Genomic DNA, 16407 nt, shown 5'->3' with positions numbered 1-16407 from the left:
GTTTTTTTTAAAGACACACACAAATCACACACATAAACCACACACAAACTCAAGAAGATCGAACCTAAGTCAAAGCAGCCCACTTGATCGGCACCCCTTTCACCACCTTCAACATTCACTCCCTCCATCACTGACGGACAGTGGCAGCAGTGTGTGTCATCTACAAGAGGCATTGAAGCCACTCAGCAAATCTCTTTTGACAACACCTTCTAAACATGCAGTGCCTGCTGTCTAGAAGGGCAAGGGCAGCAGATGCATGGGAACACGACTACCTGCAAGTTCCCCTCCAAGCCACACACCATCCTGATTTGGAAATATATCGCCATTCCTTCACTGTCGCTGGGTAAAAATCCTGGAATTCCATTCCTAACAGCACTGTGGGTGTACCTACACCACATGGACTGCAGCGGTTCAAGAAGGCAGCTCACCACCACCTTCTCAAGGGCAATTAACACACACACACACACCACACGCACACACCTACCTGCAATCAGACCTGACTATACACCTTTCTCAGAGGCTTGTGTTTCTGTCTCATATCGCCAGCCATGATTGTTCAGCTTCTTCTGGTCAGGCAAAGACTAACCTCCTCCTCCTGTGAATCTGTGCCCATTGATGAGGGTATTGAGATGGTACACAGGCACCTTACACATGGTTGGTGCCCTCCTCAAACAGCCTGTTACAACTTGCACACAACGTGACAGTTTCATTCAGGGTTGATGTGCATCTCTTGATATTGAGGGGTCTTCGCTGGACGGAGTCATGGGGTTTGCTCTGCATCTGCACTGTGACCCTTGATAAAAATGATGGAGTTTCTCGCTGACATTTCACACACTCTCACTCTCCAGCCTGCTCCACAATCAGCCACCCTGTGCCCCTCAAATTACAGCTGAAATGTTGGATGGTGCTAGGTATGGAGACTCACCTTGTGCAATTCAACAGGAGTGGGTGATGTTATTTCCTTAATATCCTCTTTAATCTTCTTCAGCTCCAATCTTTTGTCCTTCCCCAGCAGCGCAGGCACTGCTGGGCACTCACCCTGGCTCTCACTAGAGTCCAGTGAGCCCTCTTGCTGGAGCTTTTCCAATGCTGACTGGTTTATTGATTGCGATGGATGACCTTCAATCCCCAAAGTCAGCTCACTTCCAGACATTATGGAAGCCTATGGAGAGGGCGACAGAGAGTTACATCACTGCGCATGTGTGGCAACATATGAAACATGAAAAGGGCGGGAGGCCACTCAGCCCAAATCTGTTCTGCCCTTTATGGTTGATCTGCATTTTAATTCCACCTATCTGCCTCAGCTCCATATCCCTGAACAGCCTCACCTGACAAAAATCCATCCATATCAAGTTTGAAATTTTCAATGGACTCTCAGCAACATTTTTGAGGAAGAGAGTTCCAGATTCCACTGTCATTGAATCAGAATCATAGAATTGTTATGGTGCAGAAGGAGGCCATTTGGCCCATCATGCCTGCACCAGCTCTCCAAATGAGCATCGTGGCTTAGTGCCATTATCCTGCTTTTTCCCCATACCCTTGCACATTGTATCTATTCAAACAATCACCTAATGACCCCTGAATGCCTCGCATGAACCTGTCTCCACCACACTTCTAGGCAGTGCATCCCAGACTCGAACCACGCGTCGTGTGAAAAAGCTTTTTCTCACGTCACATTTGCTTCTTTTGCAAATCACTTTAAATCTGTGCCCTCTTGTTTTCAATCCTTTTACGAGCAGGAACAGTTTCTCCCTATCCACTCGATCCAGCCCCCTCATGATTTCGAACACCTCTGTCAAATTGTGTGAAGTGCTTCCTGACATCACTCCTGAACAGCTGAGCTCTAATTTCAAGGTTATCCCACCTTGTTCTGATCTACCCCAACAGAGGAAATAGTTTCTCTCCATCTACCTTATCAATTCCTTTAATCATCTTAAACACCCCAATCAAATCACATCTTAATCCTCTGTATCTATATTGATAGCTTTTTGAAGGGGAGAGTTTCAGACCTTCACTGCTCTGTGTGAAAAAATGTTTTGTGATCTCACTTCCAAACATCCTGGCTCCACTATTCGGACTATGATGGTGTCCATGACAACAGCAGTTGGTCAACGCTCCAAACGGAACAACCATGTGTGAGCAGGGAGACATTGTAAAAGTCTAGGTACAAAGAGACTTCCCTTTTTCACACTTACATCTGGAATTCTACATTGACAAAAAGACAGAGGCGAGGGGTTTTTAATAATGGTGATATCCATTTAGGGGACATTCAGTACCGATGGTGGAACTTTTAGTTAATCTCTGATTAACGAGCAATGCGAATGCACAAATGCCTCAGGCTTCTGTGGAGAGAAAGACAAAGTTAACCCTGTCTTTCTCTCCACAGATGCTGTCAGACCTGCTGAGTTTTTCCAGCAAGTTCTGTTTTTGTTTCAGATTTCCAGCATCCGCAGTATTTTGCTTTTGCCTCAGGCTTCTGATGGTTCAATCAGCAAACGAGCCATGAAGCATTTCCATCCGTGCTGCATTATTTAATGGCTTCATTCTTGTTGGTCACATCACACAACTGGGTTGGAACTGACAGCTGGTAGCTATGTCAGCACACTGAATGGGTTATATATTATGGTCTTTCACACTGATATGCACAGTGAGATACATGAATGGACTGTTGCCACTGTTCTTAGATGGGGACCTGCTTGCACTGCTGGGGCAACAGGCAGTCCCCAACATCAAGGAGCCATGTTGCTGGAGACCTGGGAATTCACCATGACCAGACTGTCAGGCCCCAGTGAGTGGGAGGCTGGGATTGTCAGGTTGGGGGGAGCCTAGCGGGTGGTGGTGGGGGGTTGAACATGCCGGGAGAGAGGGGGAGGGGGTTGGGCGTGGTCTGGGGTACTGTGAGGAGAGGCCTCCATTGGGCATAGGGTGCCTGAACAGGAGGATCCCTCCCACCAGGTTTTACCTGATGGCCTCGCCATGTGGCACTGACACCTCCTGCCACTAGTAAAATACCAGTGGTGGTGGGAGAGGGCCCTTAATTGGCTATTAATTGTTGTAAGGGGGGACAGGCCACCTGCGCCTCCCCCACAGCTGGTAAAATCCTAGTGGAGGCAGGTAGGTGACTGACATGGTGGCATCACCACGGCAGCTGATTTTACAGACACCCCCCACTGCCCCCCCCGCCCCCTTCCATCGGGCAGCCCACTCCCAAGGGGGCTGTAACATTCCACCCATAGTTTGATACCCTTTACATTTATGTATCTTTAAAATAATTGGCAGCTATACTGCCCATGAAGAGTCTGGAGGCGTCAGGGGTATGAGGCTACTTAGAACAAGTTTTCAACTTGGCATCTGGGTGCCAAACTGCCAATGCAGACTGACTGCCGGATATTGAAAGTGGGAGGTTTCTATGATGATCACCCACCTGCACAACCAGTGCTAGGCTCAGGCAGTAAGGTGAAAATTTACCCTGGTATCTCAGGGGACAGCTTTGAGGTAGAGTGAAAGGGAAGAAAGTGCTGTTACTGATTCGATTCTGAAAAGAATAATGAACTTGATAACTTATGTAGAATTACATAAAACGTACAGCACAGAAACCAGCCATTTGACCCAGCTGGTGTGTGCTAATGTTTATAATCTACACCAGGACCCTGTCATCCTACTTCATCTCACTTTATCAGATCACATGTCTATTCCTTTTTCCCTCATGTATTTAGCTACTTCCTTCTTAAAGGCACCTATGAACACAAGAACACAACAAATGGGAGCGGGAGTAGACCACACGACCTGTCGAGCCTGCTCCCCATTCAGTATGATCATGGTTGATTTTCAGCTTCAACTCCATTTTACCACTCGCTTCCCATTTCCTTCATTCTCTGTGAGACCAACTATCTTTCTATCTCAGCCTTAAATGTATTCAAGATGGAACATCCACAGCCCTCTGGAGTAGAGAATTCCAAAGATTCACAACCTTTTGAGTGAAGAAATTTCTCCTCATCTCAGTCCTAAATGATCAGCCCCTTATCCCGAGACTGCGCCCCCACGTTTTAGGTTCCCCGACCAACGGAGACAATCTCTTAGTGTCCATCGTATAAAGCCCCTTCAGAATTTTGTAGGTTCCAATGAGATCACCTCTCATTCTTCTAAACTCCAGAGAATATAGACCCAATTTACTCAGCCTCTCATAATAGGACAACCCCCTCATCCCAGAGATCAATCTAGTGAGCCTATGCTATTCATCTATGCTGTTGCAACAAGTTCCACACTCTCACCACTCTCTGAGCAAAGAAGTTTCTCCAGAATTCCCTTATTGGATTTATTGCTGACTATCTAAATACTTATGACCCTGAGTTTTGGTCTCCTGCAGAAGGAGGGATAACTGTAAAGTTCTTTGGTACATCCTGTATAGCTACCCTATCAATATGTTTTATCATTTTATAGACTTCCATCAGGTCACCTCACAGTCTTCTCTTCCTAGAGAAAAGAACTCTAGCTTGCAAAGTTTTCTCTGACCGATAAATCTACTCCTTGGGCCAGATCTTTGCCTCTGGATGGAGGTGGGAATGGGGACGGGAAAGTAAATAAATTAGGAGTTTTGACTGGAAATTCCAATTTGCAGTGCCTTCCTGACCCACGCTATTGCTGTGTGGCCTTTTCACAGATTGGGAAGGCCTTGAGTATAAGTCCCGCACGCACCTCTTCTGAGGTCGGGGTTGCATTGTGAGCACCCAGGGAAATTAAAATTTCCTTCCCCATGCTATTTTCATGTGCTGCGGGGGGTTCCAGAAGCCCTGATCAAACCTGCCAAGTTTGAGAGTTTGTGACCACTGGGAGAAGCCTGCTGAGGCATCTAGAATGTTCTGACAGGTAAGTGTTAAATGTTTTCACACCTTCAAATGTCAGTATTAGAAGCCATTTTGTAATTTAGATTTGTTTTTAATGCAGTGATTGATCATAGGACTCTGTCCTGCAAAGGTAAGTTGACCATTACATTGAACACAATTGTGTAAGTGTTGACATGCATGACAGTACTCCCCAATGGATAAACTGACATAACACATCCAAAACTGTGGAAAAATGTATTGAGAAACTCTCCTGTCATGCTTTGGTGGGAGGTGTTGCTGTGCTCACATTTTTACTGGCAGGATAAAAGGATTATATCTCTTTGATGTTGTAACTGGATAAGTGTTTGATTTTACAACAGGTTGACCACTTGAGGAAATTTACATTTTTCAATGGTTTCATGAATGAAAGTTTTATGCAGAATGAAGTGTCTTTGATTATGACAGCTCTATTAAAGTATTGCAGGTTTATCTTTTTTTAATGTCCATTTCAAAGACATCCTGAACTCTGCCCACAGTAGATACTGGGTCAGTGGCTATGAAGAACACATGTGGACATAGAACGGGCAAGAGGGTATGAGAGGGCATGGGGGTATGGAGGGGTTTGGAGGAGGAAAAGGGAATATGAGGGGCAATGGAGGGGTTAGGGGAGTATGAGGGGGCATGGAGGGAGTATGGGGGCTTGGAAGGGTCAAGGGGAGTGTGAGGGGGCATGGAGGGGTTTTTGGGTATGGAGCATGGAAGGGTGAATGGGGTGTATGAGGAGGGAGTGTGAAGAGGCATAAGTGGTGGGATGACGAGGGTTGAAAGTGTGAGAGGTGAGGGCTGGGGCTGTAAGAACTATGTTGGAAAGCTGGGTCAGTGTCCCAGCAAACTGAGGCGGGCCTTCTAATCAGCCGGCATCAGCATCCACACTCCTCTGATATTGTCTCAGGCCTCAAGAAAATGTAAACCCTGCCCACCCACATCTCCAGAAGACAAAAGTGGGGCAGGTATGGGCAGAGGTGACAGGCTCGGATTTCCGAACTCAAGAAATGGCCCAACTTGCATTTCCCAAGCCCAACACAAAAACCCAGTCCCTTTGAAACCGTTCCTTTAACTGGGCTAATGCTCGATGTCCAATGACTGGTGACCTATTATCTGAGACAGGGTCTTGACTTTGTATTTCCACACCCACTGCAGATGAGGATATCACCCAGCTGCGGGTGAGATATTTAGTACATTGGAATGCTGCAACAAGGTATCTCTGTTCAATCTCTGGGTCTCACCACATTTAAGAAGAATGAAAGAGCTTGCATATGCTGACCTGAGCAAATCCCAAAGCATGTTATAGCAAATGAAATCATTTTCCTTGAAGTGTAGGCACTGCTGTAATGTAGTGAGAAACAGCAACCAATTTACACACTGTAAGCTCCGACAAACAGCAACGTGATAAATGATCCAAATATCCGCGTTTTTAGTCATGTTGGTTGAGGGGTAAATGTTGACCAGGACACCAGGGAGAGCTGCTTCTTTAATGTAGTACCATGAGATAAGATATATTGCATCCGCCAAGAAAGGAGGCTCAAATGTCACCTCCAACAGTGCAGCACTCCCTCAGTACTGCACTGGAGTGTCAGTCTAGATCTTGTGCTCGAGTCTCTGGTTTGGGGTTTCTGGAAGTGGACATCTAGGCTACAGATGGAGACACGCTAGATATTGGCTCACTGTGTGAGTTTCAGAAGACAGTGGCTTAGTGGCAATGTCAATGCACTACCAATCCAAAGGCCCAGGCTGATGCTTTGGGGACATGGGTTCAAATCCCACTATGGCAGTTGGTGGAATTTAAATTCAATTAATAAATCTGGAATAAGACCATGAAACTATCCTTGATTGTTGTTAAAAACCCATCTGATTCACTAAAGTCCTTTAAGGAAGGAAATCTGCCATCTTTACCTGGTCTGACCTCTATGTGACTCCAGACCCACAGCAATGTGATTAACTTTTAACTGCCCTGTGAAATGGCCTAGTAAGCCACTCAGTCCAAGGGCAAATAGAGATGGGCAGCAAATGCTGACCTTGGCAGTGATGCCCACATCCCATGAAAGAATAAAGAAGAAAAATGGCCAATGACACTGAACTTAGAGAAAATATTTAGAGTAAAAGCCCAGAAGGTGGCAGAGCTGTTTAAACTATGGTAACCAGGTCTGATCATTATCCTGTCCTGATGTTGCCTGAGCTGGGGTTTGTGCCATAAGAGGGTGTGGTTCTAATCTTCTTGGGAGGGGAGCTGTTACAAGTCTGGCTCCTGCAGTGCAGTCAGTAACCAGACTTCCACATGGTGTACTGGAGAAGAGTTTCCGATGATAACTCCATGTCAGGAGAAACAGCAGCAAGGGGGAAAATTGGCAGGAGGAAACAAAATCTAATTTTTTTAATAAGGTATCCGTGAAGATTTTTAAAAAGAGATGTGAGTTGGACAACTCAATTGAAGCTTAGCAATGAACTGGGGAAAAAGCAGAGGTAGTGAATAGTTTGCTGCAGTGCTGGGAGACAGGGGAGCAAATAATATTAATCTCGATTTAAGGTAAAAAAAAAAGTGGATTATAACTAGGCACAGCACTGTACTCAGTCTCACTCACACTGCAATGTGGTAATCAGCAGCAGCCATTCAATAGCGCTGGGATGCTTAAGTTACAGCATCCTCTACAGGTAAGAGATAGTATGTCCACGTTCTACATAATGAACCACGGAGAGGTTCAGATGGTTTATAAATAGCATAATGGAGACTCAGGAGTGAGTTACAGACTGGAACACAGTGCAGTTGCTTTATCTATAGAGTACTCTTTACACCCCACTAGTGGGGGAAAATAACTATCTCACAGTTTGGAGAGAGGGGGGTGGAGATGGTGGTGTAGTGGTGATGTCCCTAGGCCAGTAATCCAGAGGCCCCAGGCTAATTCTCTAAGGACATGGGTTCAAATCCCACCATCACAGCCACAGGTGGAATTTAAATAAAGATTAATAAAATTTGGAATTGAAAACTAGTCTGTCATTGATTGTTGCAAAAACTCATCTAGCTCACTAAGAAAATCTACTGTCCTTACCTGGTCTGGCCTCTACATGGCTCCAGACCATAGCAATGTGATTGACTCTTAACTGCCCTCTGAAATGGCCTAGCAAGTCACTCAGTTCATGGGCAATTAGGAATGGGCAACAAATGCTGGCCTTGCCAGTGATTCCACATCCTATGAAAAATTAAATTACCATCCTCTCCATCTTGTGCTGGGGCTGCATCTTGGCCAACCTTCTCAAAAGCCCCTGTGCTCTTGCTTTGGACTCCCTCATTCCCATTAAATGTCTGGCCATATGGGCAACCACTCTGTTTCCCTGATACCAATCCCAATGGCTCACCCTCACCCTCCAGTACAGCTGGTCACCCACTTGGTTTGTCCACCTCAAGCAATCTCTTTTGCTCCTTTGTCAAATTCTTTTCCTGACCAGCTTGGAGACCAAGACCAATCCAAAGCTCCTCTTCTCCAGCAGGAAAAGGATCTTCCCTTTGACCCCCTCGCCAGCCACCACCTTTGTTCAGAGCCTCCATTTCACTTGTGACACCAAAACATAGTTTCATCATGTCTACCAGTGAAGTGTCCCGTTTGACCTTGAGCTGAGCTTTGAGCACAATCTGTTACAAAGGTGGCCTAATTCCAGTCCTGTGGCAGCACCTGCTTCCACCAGAGAGCCGTTTGGGAGACAAACAAGAAATCGGCCAAAAAAATGAGGAAATGGTCTGGGTTTTGGTTTGGTTTGTACTGATGAAACACAGAAGAAGCAAAAGAGGAGTGGGGGAGGGTAAGTGAAGTGCTGGGGGGAGCTTCAACCTGTCTGTACCCATGGCAATTTTCAGGCTAAACTTCGCAAACTTCTCCTTCGGGTTCAGCTACCCAGTTCCACCTAAGACAAACTCCAGCTCGCCCAGATCTCCACAGCCTGTATCCCATCTTGTATTAAGTAGTGGGATACAACTAAACTATAATCATCTTTACAGTAGTAAATATAAGGGCTTAATTTCCATCTATCAGTGTTAGCTCAGTGGATTTTGGTGCTTCTCAGAATCAGGAGATATCGGGTTCAATTCCATTCACTGGGTTAGCACCCATACTCGAGGTGAATGTTTCAGTGCGGTATCAATGTTGTGATAAGTATGTCAATATTGCTTTCAAATGTCAATGCTTGTGTAATGTTCATGTTAAGGGATATGGAGCATAGATGAGTGAATGAAATTGAGATAGAGATCAACTCTGATATAACTGAATGTTGGAGCAGGTTTGAAGGGTTAAGCGGCTAATCCTGTTCTTGCTGAGGGAGTGCTGCCTTCCTGAGAAGAGTGGAGGCATTTTCCCTGGTATACTGGCCAATATTTAACCCTGAACAAACATCACTGAAGCAGATTATCTGCCTATTAATCTCACTTCCGTTTGTGGGAGCTTGCTTTGAGAAAATTGGTTGCCATGCTTCTCTACATGCCAACAGTGACTATACTGCAAAAGTCCGTCACTGGTGGTGAAGCGCTTTGAGATGTCCTGAGTTTATGAAAATGCTAAATAAATACAAGTATTTTCCTTCATCTCCCAGCAGTTTGAACCTTTTCAAATCTGTCGTCACAGTGAAGTGAAAATCAGCAGTGAAAGGGGAGGGGTGGCAGTATACACGCATCCATTGGTCCCAGGATTCTGGGGACAGGCACTTCACTGTAATCCTAGTATTGCCACATCCTTCCCTGAGTAAGGTGGACTCGCTTCACATTCTTTCTGCCTCTCTAGTTTTCCCCTTGCCCTCGTGTACCATGATACCGCTGCACTGGCAATCGTCTCCCACTGGCATCGAGCATGCATGCTCCTTCCTCGAGACAGAGCCTGTCCTCACCCACTCACCGGTTGGCCACCACCCACCCCCACCCTGCCCACATGGGCCGGTGGTACCACCTGTCATTCAGGGTAGCAAAGTGAGCTTGCCCAAATAACCACCAGCCCCAACCCCCCCTCCTCCCACCAGCAAAACAAAGCGGGCACCCAAGGTGCGGGGGGAGGTCAAAGCCTCACCCTGGCTGAGGCCATCAAAGGAGAAGCCATGACTTTACTGAAGCGGAACAACAATGACAAGAGTAAAGTTACCTCAATTTCTCTTAACAGTTCCGATTGTCCACATGTTTCTAAATCTTCCAGAGCCTGAGACCAAAAATTGTCTTCCTGGTCTTGTTCGGGTCCGTTGTGGTTGCTAAGGTATCTGTTTAACGTACGAACCAAAGTGTCAGTATCTTCAACTCTATGCCTTCAGCGCCATGGGGCAAAGGTCACGCTTCTCTTACTGTCTGAACTGAACCGGGAGAAAGGAGACAGCGGGCGGGTAGGAAAGGTGGGGGTGGGGGAGGGGGCTGGAAAACTGCCAATCTTCACATTTGGACACACACACAGGAGAATTGACAAAGGAAGGGAAGAGAAAAGAGTGAGGCAAACACAGTTCCATAGGATTCTGGAGACAGGCACATGCAGTGCAGGCAAAGGTGAAGCCTTTTAGCAAGGAGAGAGCCTTGGGAAACAAACAAGAGAAGCAAAAGAGATCGGCCAAAAAAAAGACATCATGAGGAAATGGTCCGGGTTTTGATTTGGTTTTGATGAAACACAGAAGAAGCGAAAGTCAAGGAGTGGGGTGGGGAGGGGAGGGGAGGGGAGCCTCCCAGACGTTTAGTTAAGAAGGCTGGTGGGAAAAGAGCTCAGAGCTGAGACACAGACAACCTGGGAAGAGAAAAAGAACAAAGACAATGTAACAGACAACAGGGTGAAGGGAGGGAGAAATAATGAGGACAGTAAGAAACTGTGAGCTATCAGATTCACATATAACACATGCACACACAGTGACTCGAAGGTGGGGTGCAGCGTACATTACAAGCTGTGTGATCAGTAATAAGACCTGTACATGGGGGGGGAAGGGGAGGAGTTTAGGCAATGTAGGAAGGTGGGTGGCTAGAGAGAGAGGTTTGGCTGCATCAAACTATTGATAATTACCCTCTTTAGTATTTATTATTTAAAGAGATAGGCACACAGTTTTCCCTCTTTAAGCTTTAGAACTCTTCAGTACTCTAGATGTTTTTGTCCTTCCTCCTCCACAATACTTATAAATCACTGCTTTCCTCCTTCCCTCCTTCTTCCATCCTCCTTCTATCTTCCCTCCTTCCTCCCTCCTCCATCCATCCTCACCCCATCCTCCTTCTCAATTCCCTCAGTGAGCTCTCATAGGCCCTTGGTTCAGCAGTTGTGAACCAGCCAATCGGTTTCCTTTTTCTGAGATACGTGGAAATTTCAAAAGTAGAAATTCTGCAGTTTTCTTTTTGAAGACTGAGCTCTGTGTGCTTTCTAACCCACCTAGCTCCCTCACACTTGATTCATATCAATGTCCCAGCTCCTCCATCATCTACACCCTCTTCTTGTCTTGGATCCAGCAGGGCCTCAGCCCTTCCTCCCCATGCCCCTCACCATGTGCAACACGCCAAATGAGAGCACAGGAGGTGGATCTGCCCTGTGTGCCTTCTGACCCCACTGCATCGGCTGTGAGAAAGCTGTGCACCTATCTCTTTAAACATTAAAGAGGACTACTGTGAACAATTCCCTCAGTGAGTTCTTCAGCCACGGAGATCAGAAGGCCCGAAGGTTCCATCCCATAGCCTATTCGATCGGCGGCAATAGGGAGCACAGTGACTGTTATCAGTGACCCCCTGGGTTATGGACGGGGAAATCAGTAATGTGAGGACAGGAGTGTGCTGCAATGCCTTCTATCCTCCAACTCTCCCTCCCTGTCTTTTGGGGGAGGACCTAGCCACCCCTGGCACCTTTTTTGACCCCAGGATTTAAGATGGTGAGTTCAGAGGTTCAGGTCCCATTGTATTATGGAACAGTAGATTGTTGCCCATCATCACAATCCACAACCCGGATTGAAAACGCTGGAGAAGATCATCAGCTTCAGCATCCTTTGCTCTGAACAATGTCTCCCTCCCTGCCTCTTCCCCACCCCACCCCACAGCAAAAAAAAATCAACTTACACTGCAGGGGTCTTCACTCTTCAAATGATTTGCATCCTCCACACACGTTAGTTCTAACCTGATTGGTTCTGGGTAAAGCAGGAGGTTAGCTCACAATATAAAATGCCATTGTAAAGTGACAGATAGGAGGCGTTATATATGGTGACCTGCTCCAATTTACTGCAACCGCCTAATGTTGTACCAGTTTATTTTTATCTCAAACTCAACTGTGACTTAGGATCAAGTGCCTAATTACAAAATGAATTTTCCTGTAGGGCCTGATAGGATGAGCTGATGGTATGAGGAAGCTGCATATCATTCGAAGAATGAGGAAGGTCATTCGAGGTGGGTAAACACTCTGTTAGTAAACATCCTGCACACATTGTAGAAAGATAGCAACAAAACGCAAATTCAGAGTTGTTACAAGGAGCCATGATAACAGTGACTGGGACAGACATGCTCTTTGGTACCAAGTGCAGACAAAATCGCTTAATGAATATGTCAGGATTACTTCATGTGGCATTGTTGTGCATCAATTAGTTCCCCATTGAAAGCTGCTCGGGAAGCAGGCTATAGAATGGCACTGTTAGATCAGGATTGACCTTTCCCCTATAAGACTCTAGTGCTTCGGATGCACCTTACTATTGAATCAGGCAGCCACTGGTTTGTCTTGGGTCATTGAACCACAGAAACAAGTAACTTGTGGAAACTTCTAGAAAATGCTTCATGTCCTTCAATGGTGTGCAGGATCTTCTGGAGTGGAACACACCAGTAATGGAACATGCCCAACTTTCCTTCCAATAAATTGAATGAGGGAGGATAGGATGGATCCTGTTTGTGGTGTCCAACACTTCAGCACACCAGATTTTTGTCCCTACCCAGAAGCTACTGAGCAAATATGATAACAACAAGCTGGTCTGCAGGAGAAATAAACTTCCAAATGGTGCAATGGGGGATTAAATGGGAGGGGAGGGCAGTGAACATTTCTTGGATCCAATAAAAAAAAGGTACTTTTGGTGGGAAATGTGGATGGAGAACAGAGGTCATGTCGGCCTGGAGACTGGATGGTTCATTTGCCTTGAACAGGAAAGTTTCTAACCCTGTTTCCCCCATCATGCCTGAAACACTGCCAATGTTACAATAAATACAAGGAAAGCTTATTGGAGTAACACCTTGCTGGTGTCTTTATATAATTCCTGGACACTGAGTAAGGTTCAACCTGAGGGACTATCAATGTACAGATCAATTGACACTTTGTAATTCTCTCTAATTACCCAAATGATCCCAGAATATACCATCATCTTGAAAAGTTCTGTACTACCAAGCGACTAGAGCATTGATGAAAAAAGAGACATGCTGTCTAAGCTTTTCATCTTGCACTCATCAGCACAGAATCGCTAGAATGCCAAATCTCAAAGGGAACATCAATTTATACAGCATGAAAAAATGTTGGTTAGCAAGTGGACTCTGATTGGTAGAGGCATTGACATAGGGAATGCACCAGGGAACAGTTGTCCCCCAAACTTTTATTTGAAAAAGGTGCAATACCTGGACATATTCTTTCTGTTCGCAAATGACAGAGCCCTGCATATGAATATATGTAGCTTCTAGCAGCATAAGTGAACCACATTGTGAGCCTGATTGATAATCTTAAATTGGTTGTTTGTGCAATTCTTAGCACAATCAGGATTGTTCAGCAGGTGCTGTCCAAGCGTGGAATCACATCTAATGTTGGACACCATGTTCTGAGTTTTAGAAGCACGGTCTGGTTGAATACGGTCAGTACTCTTCCTGTTGCAAACAGCCAAAGGGACATGCTGTTTGCTGTGACCCGCCAGTCGTTGGGACGTACAGCCTACATACCCGGTATCACAACCGGCACTGAAATTTATATACCATATTGTTCATTTGCCTGGTTTGAATTTAAACAAAAGCTTGGGGGATATCTGTTCCCTGGTGCATTCTCTATGGCAAAGCCTGTACCAGAGTCCACTTGCCCACCAATCAGCACCCTGTTCTCACGCTGTATGAATTGTTATTCCCTTTTAAATTTGGCATTCCTGTCATTCTGTCCTGGTGAGTGCAAGATGCAAAGCTTTGACATCTTGTCTCTTTTTTCAGCAATGCCATTTGAATGCTCCCTTTCTGAACGACTGGTTCAATAGGTTGCGGCCTTGTACTAGATGGAGTCCTCCTCTGCAATCCCCTCCACAATCTGTGGGGATGCCAACACAGAATGATGGTGAATTCACGCAGCAAGGCCTCCAGCTATCTCAGCAACGCACCTGCATTTCCCATGGAATAGGGATAAGGCCTAGGGCACTGGTGGATCGCCCTGCCATCTGCCTGTGTTACCGCAGCTTCCTGAGACTGCCATGGTGGCAGATGATCCCAGTTGGGGCCCATCCGTTAAGCGACAGGGATGTGAAGGAGGTTCCTTTCCTCCACTTAAGCCCCCAAACATCTTACATTTTTGTATCCAGCAGCATACAAACTATAGCTTTGGGTTTTTTCTGTGTTCTTTTTATACCTGCTTTTTTTTTAGATATATTCATTCCTGGGATGTGAGCATTGCTGGCAAGGTCAGCATTTGTTGCTGATTCCTAATTGCCCTTGAGAAGGGGGTGGTGCACCGCCATCTCGAACCGCTACACTCCATGTGGTGCAGGTACACCTACAGTAAGTTTCAGGTTTTTGACCCAGTGACAGTGAAAGAACAGCGATATAGTTCCAGGCCAGAATGGGCTGTGACTTGGAAAGGAACTGGCAGGTGGTGGTGCTCCCATGCACCTGCTGCCCTTGTCCTTTTAGGTAGTACAGGTCACAGGTCACAGCTTTGAAAGGTGCTGTCAAAGGAAGCTTGGTGAGTTGTTGCAATGCATGTTGTAGATGGTACACACTGCGGCCACTATGTGGCGATCATGAGGGGAGTGAGTGTTTAAGGTGGTGGATGGGATGCCGATCAAGCAGGCTGCTTTGCCCTTGATGGTGACAAACTTCTTGTGTTGTTGGAGCTGCACTTATCCAGGCAAGTGGAGAGTATTCTATCACACTCCTGACTTGTGCCTTTGGAGAGTCAGGAGTTGAGTTACTTGCTGCAGAATCCCCAGCCTATGCCCTGCTCTTGTAGACACAGTATCTATGTGGCTGGTTCAATTAAGTTTTTGGCAATGGTAACCCTCACAATGTTGATGGTAGGGGAATTCAGCAATGGTAATGCTGTTGAACGTCAGTGGGAGTTGGTTAGATTCCCTCTTGTTGGAGATGGTCAGTGCCTGGCACTTGCATGGCGCAAATGTTACTTATCAACCCAACCCCTGAATGTTGTCCAGATCTTGCTGCATGCAGACACAGACTGCTACAGTATCTGAGAAGTCACAAATGGCATTGAACACTGCGCAATCATCAGCTAACATCCCATTTCTGACCTTATGATGGTGGAAACACATTGATGAAGCAGCTGAAGATGGTTGGGCCGAGGACACTACCCTGAGGAACTCCTGCAGTGATGTCCCGGGACTGAGATGATTGACCTTCAACAACCACAACCATCTTCCTTTGTGCTAGATATGACTCCAACCAATGGAGAGTTTTCTCCCTGATTCCCATTGACTCCAGCTTTGCTAGGGCTCCTTGATGCCACACTCGGTCAAATGCTGCCTTGATGTCAAGAGCAGTCACTCTCACCTCACCTCGGGAGTTCAGCTCTTTTGTCCATGTTTGGACAAATGTGGTGAGGTCAGGACCTAAATGGCCCTTGTGGAACCCAAACTCAGTGAGCAGGTTATGCTGAGTAAGTGCCGCTTGATAGCACTGTTGATGACCCCTTCCATTTCTTTGCTGATCATTGAGAGGAGGCTGATAGGGTGATAATTGTCCAGATTAGTCTTGTCCTGCTTTTTGTGGAGAAGCCATGGCTGGGAAATTTTCCACATTGTCAGGTAGATGCTAGTGTTGTAGCTGCATTGGAACAGTTTGACTAGGGACACAGCTAGTCCTGGAGCACAAATCTTCAGTATGACTGTCAGGTTGTTTTCAGGGCCCAAATCCTTTCCTGCATCTGGTGCCTTCAGCATTGTACACTAGAGCATCATATACCAGGAGTGTATTGATCGGCACTATATAGCCAGACTGTATGAACCAGCTCTGATCAGTGCTGATATCAGAGTCAAAGTATTTCAGAAGAGTGGCAGTTTGGGAACATAATGAGAATGAGTGCAAGAATTACCTAATGTAAGCTGTGGAAAGATTTGAAGCTTGTCCCAATTAACAGGTGAAATGCAAGATTCAGAGGACACACAACCTCTTCAGTGTAGAAGGGCAGTGTCATGACCAGTAAAGGTATGTCATACTCATAAACATGGACTGTATTCAATGTAGAATTTTCTGGAGCAGCCTTTTCTTTTAAAGATGGACATTAAAAGGCTGCTATTTTGGCTGCCGAGGGTCAAGTGACTTTTGCAATTTCTGCACAGATTCAGGGGTATCCCAAGTCTCTGGAAAGTTCCT

The 16407-nt window shown here is 46.0% G+C and overlaps 1 protein-coding gene across 1 annotated transcript in view; it reads right to left on the bottom strand.

The window, feature by feature from the left end:
- grip2b (glutamate receptor interacting protein 2b) overlaps positions 1-16407 on the bottom strand; it is a 185655-nt gene that overhangs the window by 10895 nt on the left and 158353 nt on the right. Inside the window, exons 21-22 of the mRNA XM_078542930.1 lie at positions 9998-10109; positions 926-1162 (exon numbers count right to left, since the gene is read on the bottom strand). Of these exons, the coding sequence (XP_078399056.1) occupies positions 926-1162; positions 9998-10109 (349 nt within the window). The remainder of the gene's footprint in view (positions 1-925; positions 1163-9997; positions 10110-16407) is intronic.

The sequence above is a fragment of the Cetorhinus maximus genome, chromosome 6, assembly GCF_964194155.1.
Source record: "Cetorhinus maximus chromosome 6, sCetMax3.hap1.1, whole genome shotgun sequence".
Classification (NCBI taxonomy): domain Eukaryota; kingdom Metazoa; phylum Chordata; class Chondrichthyes; order Lamniformes; family Cetorhinidae; genus Cetorhinus; species Cetorhinus maximus.
This window is presented reverse-complemented; position numbering and strand designations above follow the sequence as displayed.